At 36.6% G+C, this 13,611-nt stretch overlaps 2 protein-coding genes across 4 annotated transcripts; both read left to right on the top strand.

The window, feature by feature from the left end:
* The first annotated feature begins 4,157 nt into the window (after nt 1-4,157).
* On the top strand, nt 4,158-9,995 carry LOC124919086 (protein argonaute 1-like). Of its 3 annotated transcripts, XM_047459228.1 has the most exons (21): nt 4,159-4,328; nt 4,492-4,510; nt 4,932-5,551; nt 5,652-5,860; nt 5,956-6,105; nt 6,207-6,340; nt 6,436-6,545; nt 6,639-6,745; nt 6,843-6,981; nt 7,058-7,174; nt 7,260-7,367; nt 7,472-7,543; nt 7,637-7,759; nt 7,847-8,012; nt 8,093-8,352; nt 8,440-8,582; nt 8,667-8,793; nt 8,878-9,013; nt 9,090-9,163; nt 9,237-9,331; nt 9,417-9,995. In XM_047459228.1, the coding sequence occupies exons 3-21, from the start codon at nt 4,940-4,942 to the stop codon at nt 9,694-9,696; spliced, it is 3,162 nt and encodes a 1,053-aa protein (XP_047315184.1). In that variant the 5' UTR covers nt 4,159-4,328; nt 4,492-4,510; nt 4,932-4,939; the 3' UTR covers nt 9,697-9,995. The 3 variants fall into 3 exon arrangements, with proteins under 3 accessions (XP_047315182.1, XP_047315183.1, XP_047315184.1); XM_047459226.1 differs by having other exon boundaries at nt 4,158-4,328; nt 7,472-7,759; XM_047459227.1 differs by lacking the exon at nt 4,492-4,510 and having other exon boundaries at nt 4,158-4,328; nt 7,472-7,759.
* Nucleotides 9,996-11,153: 1,158 nt separating this feature from the next.
* Nucleotides 11,154-11,617, top strand: LOC124922396 (oleosin G). The gene has a single exon (XM_047463129.1). It carries the CDS (start codon nt 11,168-11,170, stop codon nt 11,615-11,617), a length of 450 nt encoding a protein of 149 aa, XP_047319085.1. The 5' UTR covers nt 11,154-11,167.
* The last annotated feature ends 1,994 nt before the right edge of the window (nt 11,618-13,611 follow it).

Raw genomic sequence — 13,611 nt, 5'->3', positions numbered from 1 at the left:
TTTAATTATGGCCGAGCCTTTCAAGTTCTTTAATTCAAGAAACGGGTTCTTGATGTTCGGGACCGATGATGGAATTCAACACTCTAGCGCAGCGGACATAGAATTAGAGGAGAATTCGAGGTTAGGGAGAGAAGAGCCGAGGGGGAGGGGAGAAATACCACTAGTTTACACCTAGCGGTCCAAGAAGGGGAGGAGGGCCGAGAGATAACTTAAACACCAAGTTCCAAAATATCAATTCATAGCCCCCAAAAAGTGGGGTGGGCATCACCATTTAAAGAGGCTGGTTTACCCAAAAGTATTCGGTTACAACAAACTTCCAAGATAACAGAATTCGGTTTCAAAAGAAATAAAAGAGAAGATAAACAAAACAGAATTAGTCCATAAAAACATAAACTGGCCCATATGCACACTTGGGCCGAGAGACGGATGCATAAAATATTTTAGGACCGAAGTTTTTGATGAGCAGCCCGTAACATAATCCCCACCTTCGAAGTTCGTCGCCCTCGACGAAAAGAACGCGGACTGGTCAGCCTCTAATATGCATCTTCAACTTCAAAACTATTGCTTCGGTCGGGCTTCGGCACATTCAGCAAAGGTCGCAGCATAAGACCGTATTTTCACAAAAAAACTTTCGGCAGAATCGCTTCAGTAGTGGAACTGGCCGGGTCCTTGCGGTCCTTTGCGCTGCCGGGTCGCTTGCCACTCCGCCCCTTTCTGGAATTTCTGTGCACCCAAGGTCGAGTTTTTCAGTGTTTAGAGCTGGCATTGGTTGTTGCAATGTCCCCAGCGCCTGGTGCAAAAATAATTTATTCCAACTTCGATTAAACTTCATACTTGGCTCAAAAATCCAGGCCAAGTCTTTTTCCCGAACCAGCATAATAGCAGCATCGAACGAGCCATAGCTTCTAATTAGATCATTAGGAATATCTTCCAAGGTCAATGCAGCTAGTGAAACAGTTTGGCCTTCGGGCTTACTTTTTACTTGCATTTTGGTAGCAACAATATATTCATCTAAGGTCTTTTCCAACTGGTTTCCATGCATCAAACTGGCCTGCGATCGAGGAATCCCTTTTAGGACCGTGGTTCTGTCTTGCTTATCATAGGATAGGGTCAGCTTTTCAAAGTCCCAAGAAGACGGGCCTAGAGTAATCAACCATTCAATTCCCAACACAATATCATAACCGTCCATGAAATTACCTTCATTTCTGTTTGGTATTCATTGCCTTCCATCGACCACTTCAAGTCCTTGCAAACACTAGAACATAAAACATTAGATCCATCAACCACTCTAACCGATTGTACCTGGGTTGCTATGCTTTTGTGGTCTATTTTCTCCAAAATCATGCTATTGATAAAATTGTGGGTGCTGCCTGTATCGATCAAGATCACCACCGGCAGGTTCCCAACTTTGCCAAGAATCTGGAGCGTTTGGAAGGCTTTAGACCCGGTCAGGGCATGTAAGGATATGGCTGGTTCATTCCTTGAGCCGAGCAATGAAGGTAAATCATCCAAAACAGGTTCTTGGTCAGGTTCTTGATCTTCTTGATTGGCCGAAACCATGAATAACTTTGATTTACACTTATGGTTTGGTTGCCATTTTTCATTGCAAGAATAGCATAGACCCTTCTTTCGCTTTTCATCCATTGAGGCTGAGTCTAATTGCTTAACATGACCCTGGTTTGCATTTGAAGAGGACCCATATGATGAATTCTTGAAGTCAGTATTGGTGCTCGGCCCGGCTGTGTTGATATTGGATGGCGTGGGCAGCAATGATGCTTCAGCGTTGTACAAGTTACCACTGCTCATTAAGGACCGATATGTTGTTTCTTGGACTTTAGCCATGGCCATTGCTTCGTTTAAAGAATTTGGAAATCGCAACCTGATGTAGTTCGCAATCTCTTCCCTTAGACCGGACAAATAACAATCAATGACGTAGTCCCTTGGCATATGTAATAACTTTTGAGAGATCGACATGTACCGGAGGTTATATTCTTGAACCGACCCAACCTGTTTTAAATTCATTAGCTGTCTCATTGGTGTATCATGTATAGATGGCCCGAATTGAGTCATAAGGTCTCTTTTGAACACATCCCAAGATAAGGCTTCCATATGATTTCGGTTTTGAAGATATGACCCGTACCACATTCTTGCTTCGCCAGAAAAATGAATGGGGGCAATTTCTAATTTAGTGGCATCCTTAGTTTTGTCCACCCTGAAAAATTGCTCGGCAGATATTAGCCAGCCCTCGACATCGGACCCATCAAACCGAGGAAAATCGACCTTGGTTAGCCGAGTAGGAGGAGCATAGTGTTGATCGCGGTTCTGGCCAGGGTGCGGGGGCCTAAATGGTGAAGGACCGTGGCAAGAATTATCATCATAGGGTCTGTGGCGGGGTTCTTGCACGTTTCCAGATGCCCCGCTCTCAAGGGCCGTCATTCTTTCTTCAGCCACATCAAATCTACAGTCTATGGCAGCTTGCATTGCTGCTGTTTGCTGGGACAAGTTTTCAATCAGGGCCTTGAGCGCATCCATTTCCGATTGCTGGCGAGTTTCTACCATGTTGAGAATCGCCCAGCTCTGATACCAAGATGTTAGGAGTTTTAATTATGGCCGAGCCTTTCAAGTTCTTTAATTCAAGAAACGGGTTCTTGATGTTCGGGACCGATGATGGAATTCAACACTCTAGCGCAACGGACATAGAATTAGAGGAGAATTCGAGGTTAGGGAGAGAAGAGCCGAGGGGGAGGGGAGAAATACCACTAGTTTACACCTAGCGGTCCAAGAAGGGGAGGAGGGCCGAGAGATAACTTAAACACCAAGTTCCAAAATATCAATTCATAGCTCCCAAAAAGTGGGGTGGGCATCACCATTTAAAGAGGCTGGTTTACCCAAAAATATTCGGTTACAACAAACTTCCAAGATAACAGAATTCGGTTTCAAAAGAAATAAAAGAGAAGATAAACAAAACAGAATTAGTCCATAAAAACATAAACTGGCCCATATGCACACTTGGGCCGAGAGACGGATGCATAAAATATTTTAGGACCGAGGTTTTTGATGAACAGCCCGTAACAGAATTATATCTCACATTCCTAATACACATTTCAATAAAAAATAATATTATTGATCTTTTTTTTATTGATGCAAGTATAAAAATTCACACAACTTTAGTCATGTCACTCTCAACTTAAGGCTTGAAGATCCTATTTGAATTTTTTGCTTGCATCATTTAAAACATTCAATAATATTTTTTTTATTGAAATGTGTATTAAGAGTGAGAGGTAAAATTCACACAACTTTAGTCATGTCATTATTTTATATTTTTTAATTTACTTTTGATTTATAGGAAAAATTGAGCAAATAAAAACATATATTTTATAGTTTTTTGATTTTTTTTTATTTATATAAGAAATTGACATAATAAAATAAAGTTGTTTCTATATCCTCAAATCAAATTTGATAGTAATCTTGTACCCTTTTTAAATATTTATTTTCTCTTCTCAATAAATACATAATTTATCATGATAATCATCAAATTTTAGGCATGGTTCACCTTAATAAAATCAGATTGTGATAATTTTATCATAAGATATTGTAATTTGATTGTCATTAATTTAACAATTATATATGATAGATTTTGTAATCTATGGTTGGTTTTGTATCTATATCTTTATCTACTATCATTAAACATAACAATTTTATTTTATATTTAGAGAAAAATGATAATATTGTACACTAAACAAGATTGAATCACATCTACTTAAAAAAATAAAATGGGATTCAACCTTATTTGATGTACAATATTATCATATTTTTCTTTAAAATAAAAATAAAATTATTATGTTTAATTATAATAAATAAAGATATAGATACAAAATCAACCAATAGATTACAATAGTTTATCACATAATTGTTAAATTAATGATAATGATAATCAGATTATAATAAGATTATCATAATCTGATTTTATTAAAAAAAAAAAAAATTGGTAGGGCCTATATGGTGACGTGCACAAAAATATAGGGATTATGGGATAGGATTTAGGAATCATTTACAGTAAATGAGGAATAGAAATGTAATTTTGGAATACACCTACCACACCCCTTTAAACTGCAGAGTCTTTCTATAAATTTGGAGGTCAGACCACTGTTGTTTTTGTATGTGTTTCTTCTCTTTCATGCTCTCACTCTCTCTCTCTCTCACTCACTCACTGTCTTTCCCTGTTTGCAAGTTTTGTGTTGGTGTTAGATTACACAATTTGCTCTCAGGAAATCATCGGAGTTGTTTCTTGATTTCATCGCATCTTCGTTTTCCAAGGACTTTTTGAGGTAATCAGTAGTATGTTAGGGTTTTCTTTTTCAATTTCTACTGATTTAATCATTTCTTGAGTAGATCTGAGTAGATCTGCACAGATCGCATGTTTTTAAGTGTCTTTGTTGTTCTTATATGTTTGTGTGTACTGATACCTTTTTGTGTTTGTATTTTTCGTAGGTTTCGGTCTATCCAGAAGGTTTTCATTCATACCCATGTTATTTCTTATGGTTACTAGTGTTCCTGTCGTGTTTTTTAGTTGAACACGATGCGAATGATGTATTTATGATGTGAATGATTGTTGTTGGTTAACATTCTGACGAGAATCTTGTTAGTCTCGGAAAATTGTTTTTTATTGTTTTTGGCGTGAATTCCTAATGATTTTAGTTGTTTGTTTGAGAATGTATGCAGTTGTCTTTATTTTAGGATATATTAACTTCATGATTATATGTTTTGCATACTGATCTATGGTTGACTGTTGTATATCGATAAATGTGTTCTCCTTATAATGATGCCTGGACTATTTGTAATGACACTTGTTTTATTTGTCTTGTTTACTGTTATTGCTTTACACTTTCTGATGGTCATGTACTAAACATCTTCTATTATGGTTAATGCAGGTATTGAAATGGCGAATAAGAAGAGGACTGATCAGGCCTATGAGGGTCAAAGCTCTGAATCTCAGGAAAGTGGTGGAGGACGTGGTGGTTATCCTCCACAAGGAGGGCGTGGTGGACGAGGATTGGTTTCACAATCCCAGCATGGCCGTGGCGGCCGCACTGGACCTCCCCAACAGCAATACGGGGGGAGGGGCGGTCAACAGCAATATGGTGGTGGTCTTCAAGAATATCAGCAACAGGGAAGGGTTGCACAACACCAATCTCGTGGTGGATCTTCTCAACATCGAAGGGGAAGTGGCCGCGGAGGACCTCCAGCTGGTGGTGCTTCCAGGACACAATATCTCGATCTGCACCAAGCAAGTCAGCCCATCCTTGAATCAGCAGACAGTACTGCTGAAACAGGAGGTGTACTGAATCCTTCAACAGTGAACTTGCAGCTTCAGCAATTTACTGTTCAGGAGAAGTCTTCTGATCAGGCCATTCAACTTGTGCCTCCTTCTAGCAGCAAGTCAATGAGGTTCCCACTTCGCCCTGGTAAAGGTAGTAATGGCATAAAGTGTATTGTCAAGGCTAATCACTTTTTTGCTGAACTACCAGACAGAGATTTACATCAATATGATGTGAGTAGTATATTTATCTAATCTTATTTGTATGCTATTGGAATAGGTTTGTCACTGAATTGTATTGTACTAATGGTGATCTTGTATGTATATCTTGTAGGTATCTATTACACCTGAAGTTGCATCAAGGGGTGTAAATCGAGCTGTGATTGGACAACTGGTGAAACTCTATAGGGAATCTCAACTTGGTAAACGCTTACCTGCATATGATGGAAGAAAGAGTTTGTATACTGCAGGACCACTCCCCTTTATCCATAAGGACTTTAAAATAACACTTCTTGATGAAGATGATGGCACTGGCAATGCAAGGTGTGTTCTTCCCTCTTAAAATTGCTTTATTGTTATTTTTAATAATAGATTCATTGATAGTAGATTATCTTATAATTTGTTTTCTTGCAAAACAGACGTGAGAGGGAGTTCAAAGTGGTGATCAAATTTGCAGCTCGTGCTGACTTGCATCATTTAGGAATGTTTCTAGAGGGTAGGCAGGCTGATGCACCACAGGAAGCTCTACAGGTTCTTGACATTGTTTTGAGAGAGTTGCCTACTATGAGGTAGGTTACTAACTTTTCTATTTATGTTTCAAGAAACCCCAATTCCCCTTCATTTTTATTATGCTAATCTTTTTGTTGCTTCATTTTGTTTTATGGTACAGGTATTCCCCTGTGGGCCGCTCCTTCTATTCTCCTGATCTTGGGAGAAGACAGTCTTTGGGTGAAGGACTGGAAAGCTGGCGGGGGTTTTACCAGAGCATTCGCCCTACTCAGATGGGACTGTCCCTGAATATTGGTGAATACCCTTTATTTACATACCAATAATTTCAATTCAGATTTGTCCAGTTTTTTTTTTCAAGCAATTAATTTTCTATTATGTTGATGTTTCAGATATGTCATCCACTGCCTTTATTGAGCCACTGCCTGTAATAGATTTTGTCACCCGACTTCTAATCAGGGATGTTTCCTCTAGGCCATTGTCTGATGCTGACAGAGTCAAGGTAAGACGATTTATCTTGCAGTATTATGTGGTTCATTTGCTTAGTTGTCTTTTTGGTGCTGCTTATATTTGACATGTTCTTTCTGTTGTATAGATCAAGAAGGCTCTTAGAGGAGTTAAGGTAGAAGTTACACACAGGGGCAATATGCGCAGAAAATACAGAATATCTGGCTTAACATCACAGGCAACACGTGAGCTAACGTATGTGGAGTAATGTATTATTTGTTAATTAATCTTTGTTATTAAATATTATTGATGCTGTCTAAACAATGTGTTCTTTTATTTATGAAAATATCAGCTTCCCTGTTGACGACAGAGGCACTGTCAAATCTGTTGTGGAGTACTTCCAAGAGACTTATGGATTTTCAATTCAACATACTCAATGGCCTTGTTTACAAGTCGGTAATCAACAAAGACCCAACTATTTGCCAATGGAGGTCAGTCAGTTCCTTTAGGTATTTCAATTAACTACTGTATGCCTGATTGTTGTATACTAACTTGGCATGATTTCAGGTATGTAAAATAGTAGAAGGGCAAAGGTACTCCAAGAGATTGAACGAGAGGCAAATAACTGCTCTTCTTAAGGTTACCTGTCAGCGACCACAGGAAAGAGAGTATGACATTCTCCAGGTTTGTCATTTTTACTAATATTAAAAGGATTTTAACATTCTTAATGGTTTATTGGACCTTAACTTATATTTGTCTTCTTCTACAGACTGTTCGTCATAATGCTTATTCTGAAGATCCATATGCTAAGGAGTTTGGAATTAAAATCAGCGACAAACTTGCTGCAGTTGAAGCGCGGATTTTACCAGCTCCATGGGTAAATTTTAACAATGACATTTACTTGTCAATTCATTATTATTTTTTTATTTTATTAGATTCCTTTGACTATGTTAACTCACAATATCATATTTCACCTTTCAGCTCAAGTATCATGACACTGGAAGAGAAAGAGATTGTTTGCCACAAGTTGGTCAATGGAACATGATGAATAAAGTAAGACCTATAATTAGTTTATCTTCTAGTCAGGTCTTATTACTTGTATGTGTTTGTTTGTCTTTTGTTTATAATTTTGACCTTTTTTTGCAGAAAATGGTCAATGGTGGGACAGTAAACAATTGGTTCTGCATTAACTTTGCACGAAATGTCGCCGAAAATATTGCCAATGGTTTTTGCTCTGAACTTGCCCAGATGTGTAATATATCTGGAATGGTAAGATTATTGAGTTGATAATAAAAATTTTGTTGTCATTACCATCTAATGTTATTGATATAATATTGAGTTTTTTGTTTTGTATAGGCATTCAACCCACAACCTGTGGTCCCCTCAACAAGTGCCAGACCTGATCAAGTAGAAAGGGTTCTAAAAGCCCGCTTCCATGAAGCTATGACCAGACTCCATGGTCAAAGCAAGGAACTTGACCTGCTGATTGTTATTCTTCCAGATAACAATGGGTCTCTCTATGGTATGAACTGAACTGCTTCCTTTTGGTCATGCCATGTTTATTTCTAGTCACTTTATATGCTGACAGTTGTATATATGTAGGTGATCTGAAGCGTATATGCGAGACAGATCTTGGCATAGTTTCCCAATGTTGTCTGACAAAGCACGTTTTCAAGATGAGTAAACAATATCTTGCAAACGTGGCTTTGAAGATTAATGTTAAAGTTGGGGGGAGGAATACAGTTCTTCTTGATGCATTATCTAGGAGCATACCTCTTGTAAGTGACAGGCCAACAATCATTTTCGGAGCTGATGTAACTCATCCTCACCCTGGCGAGGACTCTAGTCCCTCCATAGCAGCGGTATAATAATATTCTTTTTTAATTCTTATTGTTTTTAGTTATGTACTTATTAATTAACTGATGGAATTCATTCATTCATTCATTCAGGTTGTTGCTTCACAAGACTGGCCTGAGATAACAAAATATGCAGGCCTTGTATCTGCTCAAGCACATAGGCAAGAGCTCATTCAAGATTTGTTCAAGAGCTGGCAAGATCCTCAAAGGGGAGCTGTATCTGGTGGAATGATAAAGTAAGTAATCTAGATGTCCATCTTGATTTTTTTTTCAGGTTGTTTGATTAAAACTATACTAAATAATATATATTTTTGTGTCAGGGAACTTCTCATATCATTTCGAAGAGCAACTGGTCAGAAACCTCAAAGAATAATATTCTATAGAGACGGTGTAAGTGAGGGACAGTTCTATCAGGTTCTCCTTTATGAACTTGATGCCATTCGAAAGGTAAATAAATTAATAAATAAACTTGTGTGATTATCATTCATAATAAAATTAGTTTTTGATGGATAGTTTTATTTCTTATGTCAGGCATGTGCTTCCTTAGAACCAAACTACCAGCCTCCAGTGACATTTGTTGTAGTCCAGAAAAGGCATCACACAAGGCTGTTTGCCAATAATCACCGCGATCGAAATGCAGTGGACAGGAGTGGAAATATTCTTCCTGGTAAGTAGTAATAGTAGGAGTAGTAGTAAGTTGATGATGATATTTAGTAATTAATAATGTGTTTGTGTGTATTTAGGTACTGTGGTGGATTCTAAGATTTGTCATCCTACAGAGTTTGACTTCTATCTCTGTAGTCATGCCGGTATTCAAGTAAGAATCGAACCCTAAACTTGTATCCGTTAGGCATAGACTATGTTTCTAATTTACGGTTTTAAATTTCTAGGGTACCAGTAGGCCTGCCCACTACCATGTACTGTGGGATGAAAACAAGTTCAGTGCTGATGAGCTGCAAACACTGACTAACAATCTCTGCTACACGTAAGTCTAAGAGACCAAATGTCAAGGTTGGTTTCAGGTTTGATTATCACTTGTTGGTTGGTAATGTTGTTCCATTTCATTGCAGATATGCTAGGTGCACCCGTTCTGTTTCCATAGTCCCCCCAGCTTATTATGCACATTTGGCTGCATTTCGGGCTCGGTTCTACATGGAACCCGAGACGTCTGATAGCGGGTCAATGGTCAGCGGTGCAGTTGCTGGACGAATGGGAGGAGGAGGACAGAGAGGTGGTGGTGGTGGTGGTGGTGGCACAAGGGGAGGACTAGCAAGTCCAAATGTTGCTGCTGCTGTGAGGCCTCTTCCTGCACTTAAAGAAAATGTGAAGAGAGTCATGTTCTACTGTTAGGCTATTTTATCTATATTTCCTATTTACTAAAAACTTATTATTTCAAGTACCTTGTCTTTCTTTGGATTCTGTTTGTTTGTGAGTGTCTTTCTTTGGATTCTGTTTGTTTGTGAGTGTCTTTCTTTGGATTCTGTTTGTTTGTGAGTTTTATTTATACATTGTGTGGGTCTTTATTTATGCATTGTGTGAGTCTTATTTATACATTGTGCGCGTATTTATTTATACATTGTGTGTATGTCAAATCCTGAAATACTCTGTTTGTATTTATGTATCAGTTTGACTTAGAGTTGTTTATTCTAGTTCAATACTTGAACTTTTTAGAGTTTAATTTAATCAAGTATATTTATATATTAATAATTATAAATTTTTTTTTATTATAAGTACAAAATTAATTTAAAACTTTTAGAGAAGGTAAAAGTTATTTTTTTCACTTGATCATTCCAATGGTTTGTTTAGCATGTGTATCTTCTTTCTTCTTAAAAAAAATGGTTAGATTAGAGTTATTTCTTTTTTATTTAATAAAAAGTTAATAGAATTGATATTTATTTGGAGGTCTGGTATGAATTTCTCTAATCAGTTCTCTTAATAAAAAAAAGTTTTGGCAATTACTTACTAAGGGTATACTCTCTAGAAAGAAAACGTATGCAACTTGTTTAAATTGTTTGAAACATTTTATTTAGTTTTTTTTTTATTTTTTATTTTAAAATAAAAATTATAATATTTTTAAAATATATAATTAAATATTAAATTATATTATACTTAAATTTTATTAAATTTATTTTATATTTATATTTTTACGTTATATTTTATAATTTTAAATTGTACGAATAAATATTAAAAATACATTAAAAAAAACAATTATTTGTTAAAAGATATATAATTAATTTTATCTTAATTTTATTAAAAAATGAAAAAAATATTATGGTTAAATACGTAAAGTTGATAAATATATATATAATATTAATAAAGTTAAAAAATTAGTATAAATAAAAATATTTTTTAATTTAGAGATGTTTTTTAATTGAAAATGAATTAATATTAATGTGATAATTACTATATTCTGAGTTTGAGAATGAGTTTATAAGTTACAAATGGTCTAAATATCAATAAATAGTGAAATTGATCGTTCTTTCTACACTATAGCTTGATGGGTTTATTCAGCTTTGCTATTCTTCGTCCGTCCCTCGTTAGACTAGTCATTGTTATAGAACTCAAATGAATTTGTAACACTTAAAAAATAATAATTTAAGGATTATTAAATTTTCAAAAATCAAAATGAAAGACAGCAAATCATAGAGATAAATAAAAGTGTAAAAGTGGGACAGGTGTAGAATTTGCATGTGTACGCGGCAGCATTCTCTGACGCGTGTTAAAGCTTTCTTCCTCTTTCTTCAATATCAGTCGGTACGTGGTCACACACTCACACTGATCTCTTTCTTCAATCAATCAATCATCTCTGTACGTAATAACAATGGCCGATCGGCAACCCGGAAACGCATTCATATGGCGGCTCCAGAACAACCGCCGTCCGTCGTCAGCTCAGGCGGTTGGATTAATGGCACTATCTATATCAGGCGGAATTCTCCTCTTACTAACGGGTATCACAATGACTGCAACAGTCTTAGCCATAATTTTATTCTCTCCTTTTCTGTTCATAACGAGCCCGATCTGGGTTCCTTTTGCTGCACTCACGTTCTTCGTTGTCGCCGGATTTCTATCCATGTTCGGCTTCGGAGTGGTGGCGGTGGCGGCATTGGCATGGGTTTATAGGTACTATAGGGGGTTTAATCCGCCCGGTTCGGACCGGATCGATTATGCGAGAAGCAGGATTGCTGATACGGCTACACATGTCAAAGATTATGCTAGGGAATATGGTGGGTATTTGCAGACTAAGGTTAAAGACGCGGCACCCGGCGCATGAAAATTTCACTATATTTGTTTGCAACTAAACTAGTGTTTTTCATCATCTTTGGACTAAGTTATTTTGTACAACTTTTTTAAGAATATTATTGCATTCGGAAGTAGTGGCTTATTATTATATTTAATTTGCTGTTCCCCTTCATTGATCACTAAACTCTAACATTCTCTCTATTTCGCATCTTCCCAGCCTTCTACTCTATATATATCGCTGTCTCTCTAATAGCTTCTCCGTCCTAACAAGCTCCCTTCACTTCAATGTCCTCTCTCTATGTTTCCCTATGCAGTACTGAAGAAGAGGAAATTATCTGAAGACGATATTCAAAGGTAAGAGATGAAACTTCGTTCTTCAATTCTTCGTCAATCATTCTGAAATGTTCTCAAATATAAACTCTATTTTTTCTTGTAAAATTAATAATTAACAGTTTAAACAGTTAATTAATTAATTAATTACTTAGTTTAGTTAACTAGTTAGTAATAAAAATCCTATAATAAATAGGATATGTAATTGTTTGAAAAATATAATTTCAGTTTACAATTCTTCAAAAATTTGAAAAATTTAACATGGTATCAGAGTTATTGCTGCGATTTTCAAAAAGAAAACCTACAAGGCCTTGCTCGACTCGTTCTTCTGAGTTGGAGAAAATGTGTTATAATGTTATTTGATGATGGGAAATTAAGGAAGTGAAGGGAAAAAGATCAATTGTCTATGTTATCCCTTCTTTTGACTCTTTTCAACAAAAATCTTTCTTAATTACTTTGAAGACTGATGGAGAAAATCTTTCTAGAGGGATGTAGATTTTTGCCTGATGAGTTCAAACTAAAAGTGTCCAATAGCCAGCACATTATCTTTGGGGTTTCCACATCCAAGATTTTCTACACGATTGACTTGAATGTTGTTGCATTGGTGGAAGTTATGGCAGTGATCAGCAATTATAGGTGTTTATGTTAACGTGCATAATGAGAATTTCAGTATAGAGAAAAAAAATCAAATATTACATCCAAAATTTGTTCTCTTATCTGGTTTGGTTGCTTTTTGATTCTTCGGATTCTATCACTTAATGATCAGATCCACAGATATGTTTCATCTGAAGAAGACTCACTTTCACAGGTGTGTTAAAAAGAACGTTGTTGTCATGGCTCTAACCCATTTATTCCGGACCAAGAATCAAACAAGAAAACCCATTAACCACTTTTACATATAGCCTCTTCTAAACCAATATTCCTCCATGGACACGATTCAAGGATCAAGCTATTTGAAGATGGTGGTAATAAAGTATAAAGGCAGACAAAAATGATTTTACTAATTCGGGTGGATTAGAGAATCAGTTATGATGAGTACAAGGCTGAGGAAAGAATTGGAGAACTATGATGAGTACAAGGCTGAGGAAACAACTAAGACAGTCAATAGTTGTTTGAAGATAACAGAAAACATGAGGGATGATGCTACCAAGACTTTGGTAGCTTTGCATTACAAAGGCGAACAATAAATTAACAGGACACATGATGGGTATACTGTTCTTGCTCAAATGTCACATTCAAAGCATGGAGTGACACCTAGAAGATTGCATGGACTTTAAAGCCTTCAGTACCACCATCTACAACAGATTTTATGGTTTCTTCTGGCGCTCCTCCCGGAGCTTTGGAGAAAGTTGGCGCATCTGCAAAGAAACATCGTTTTCTATTTGTGACAAAATCGATGACGGATGGTCTTGTAGAGAAAATGAAATTGGGCTGTCTATATGGATAGCTTCACTAAAGCTGACTGGATTGGGCCGGCTGACAATGAAAAAAAAGAGAGGCTAAATTGGCTTCTTTGATAAATAAATGTGTTTATCGATGAAAGGACGGTTTTGTCGAAACCATAGAGTAAGATTCTCTTGTAATCGCCGAAAAAATGGAGGTTTGTTGATATGATTCGTCAATACCAAGAAGAATGCTAAATTGACTTTCTTTAAAAGGAAAAAACTAAAGCTGGAAAGGTTGAAAGCTGACAGC

The sequence above is a fragment of the Impatiens glandulifera genome, chromosome 1, assembly GCF_907164915.1.
Source record: "Impatiens glandulifera chromosome 1, dImpGla2.1, whole genome shotgun sequence".
NCBI lineage: Eukaryota > Viridiplantae > Streptophyta > Magnoliopsida > Ericales > Balsaminaceae > Impatiens > Impatiens glandulifera.
Note: the sequence above shows the minus strand (reverse complement) of the source record. Positions and strands in the feature narration are given on the sequence as shown.

What these genes read in the sequence shown, in the direction of transcription:
- LOC124919086 (XM_047459227.1), top strand. Translation starts at nt 4,940, where the DNA reads ATGGCGAATAAGAAGAGGACTGATCAGGCCTATGAGGGTCAAAGCTCT. An exon ending in CAGGCAACACGTGAGCTAAC is followed by an intron (nt 6,746 to 6,842) that starts GTATGTGGAGTA and finishes TGAAAATATCAG; the next exon opens with CTTCCCTGTTGACGACAGAG. An exon ending in CTAGTCCCTCCATAGCAGCG is followed by an intron (nt 8,353 to 8,439) that starts GTATAATAATAT and finishes TCATTCATTCAG; the next exon opens with GTTGTTGCTTCACAAGACTG.
- LOC124922396 (XM_047463129.1), top strand. Translation starts at nt 11,168, where the DNA reads ATGGCCGATCGGCAACCCGGAAACGCATTCATATGGCGGCTCCAGAAC.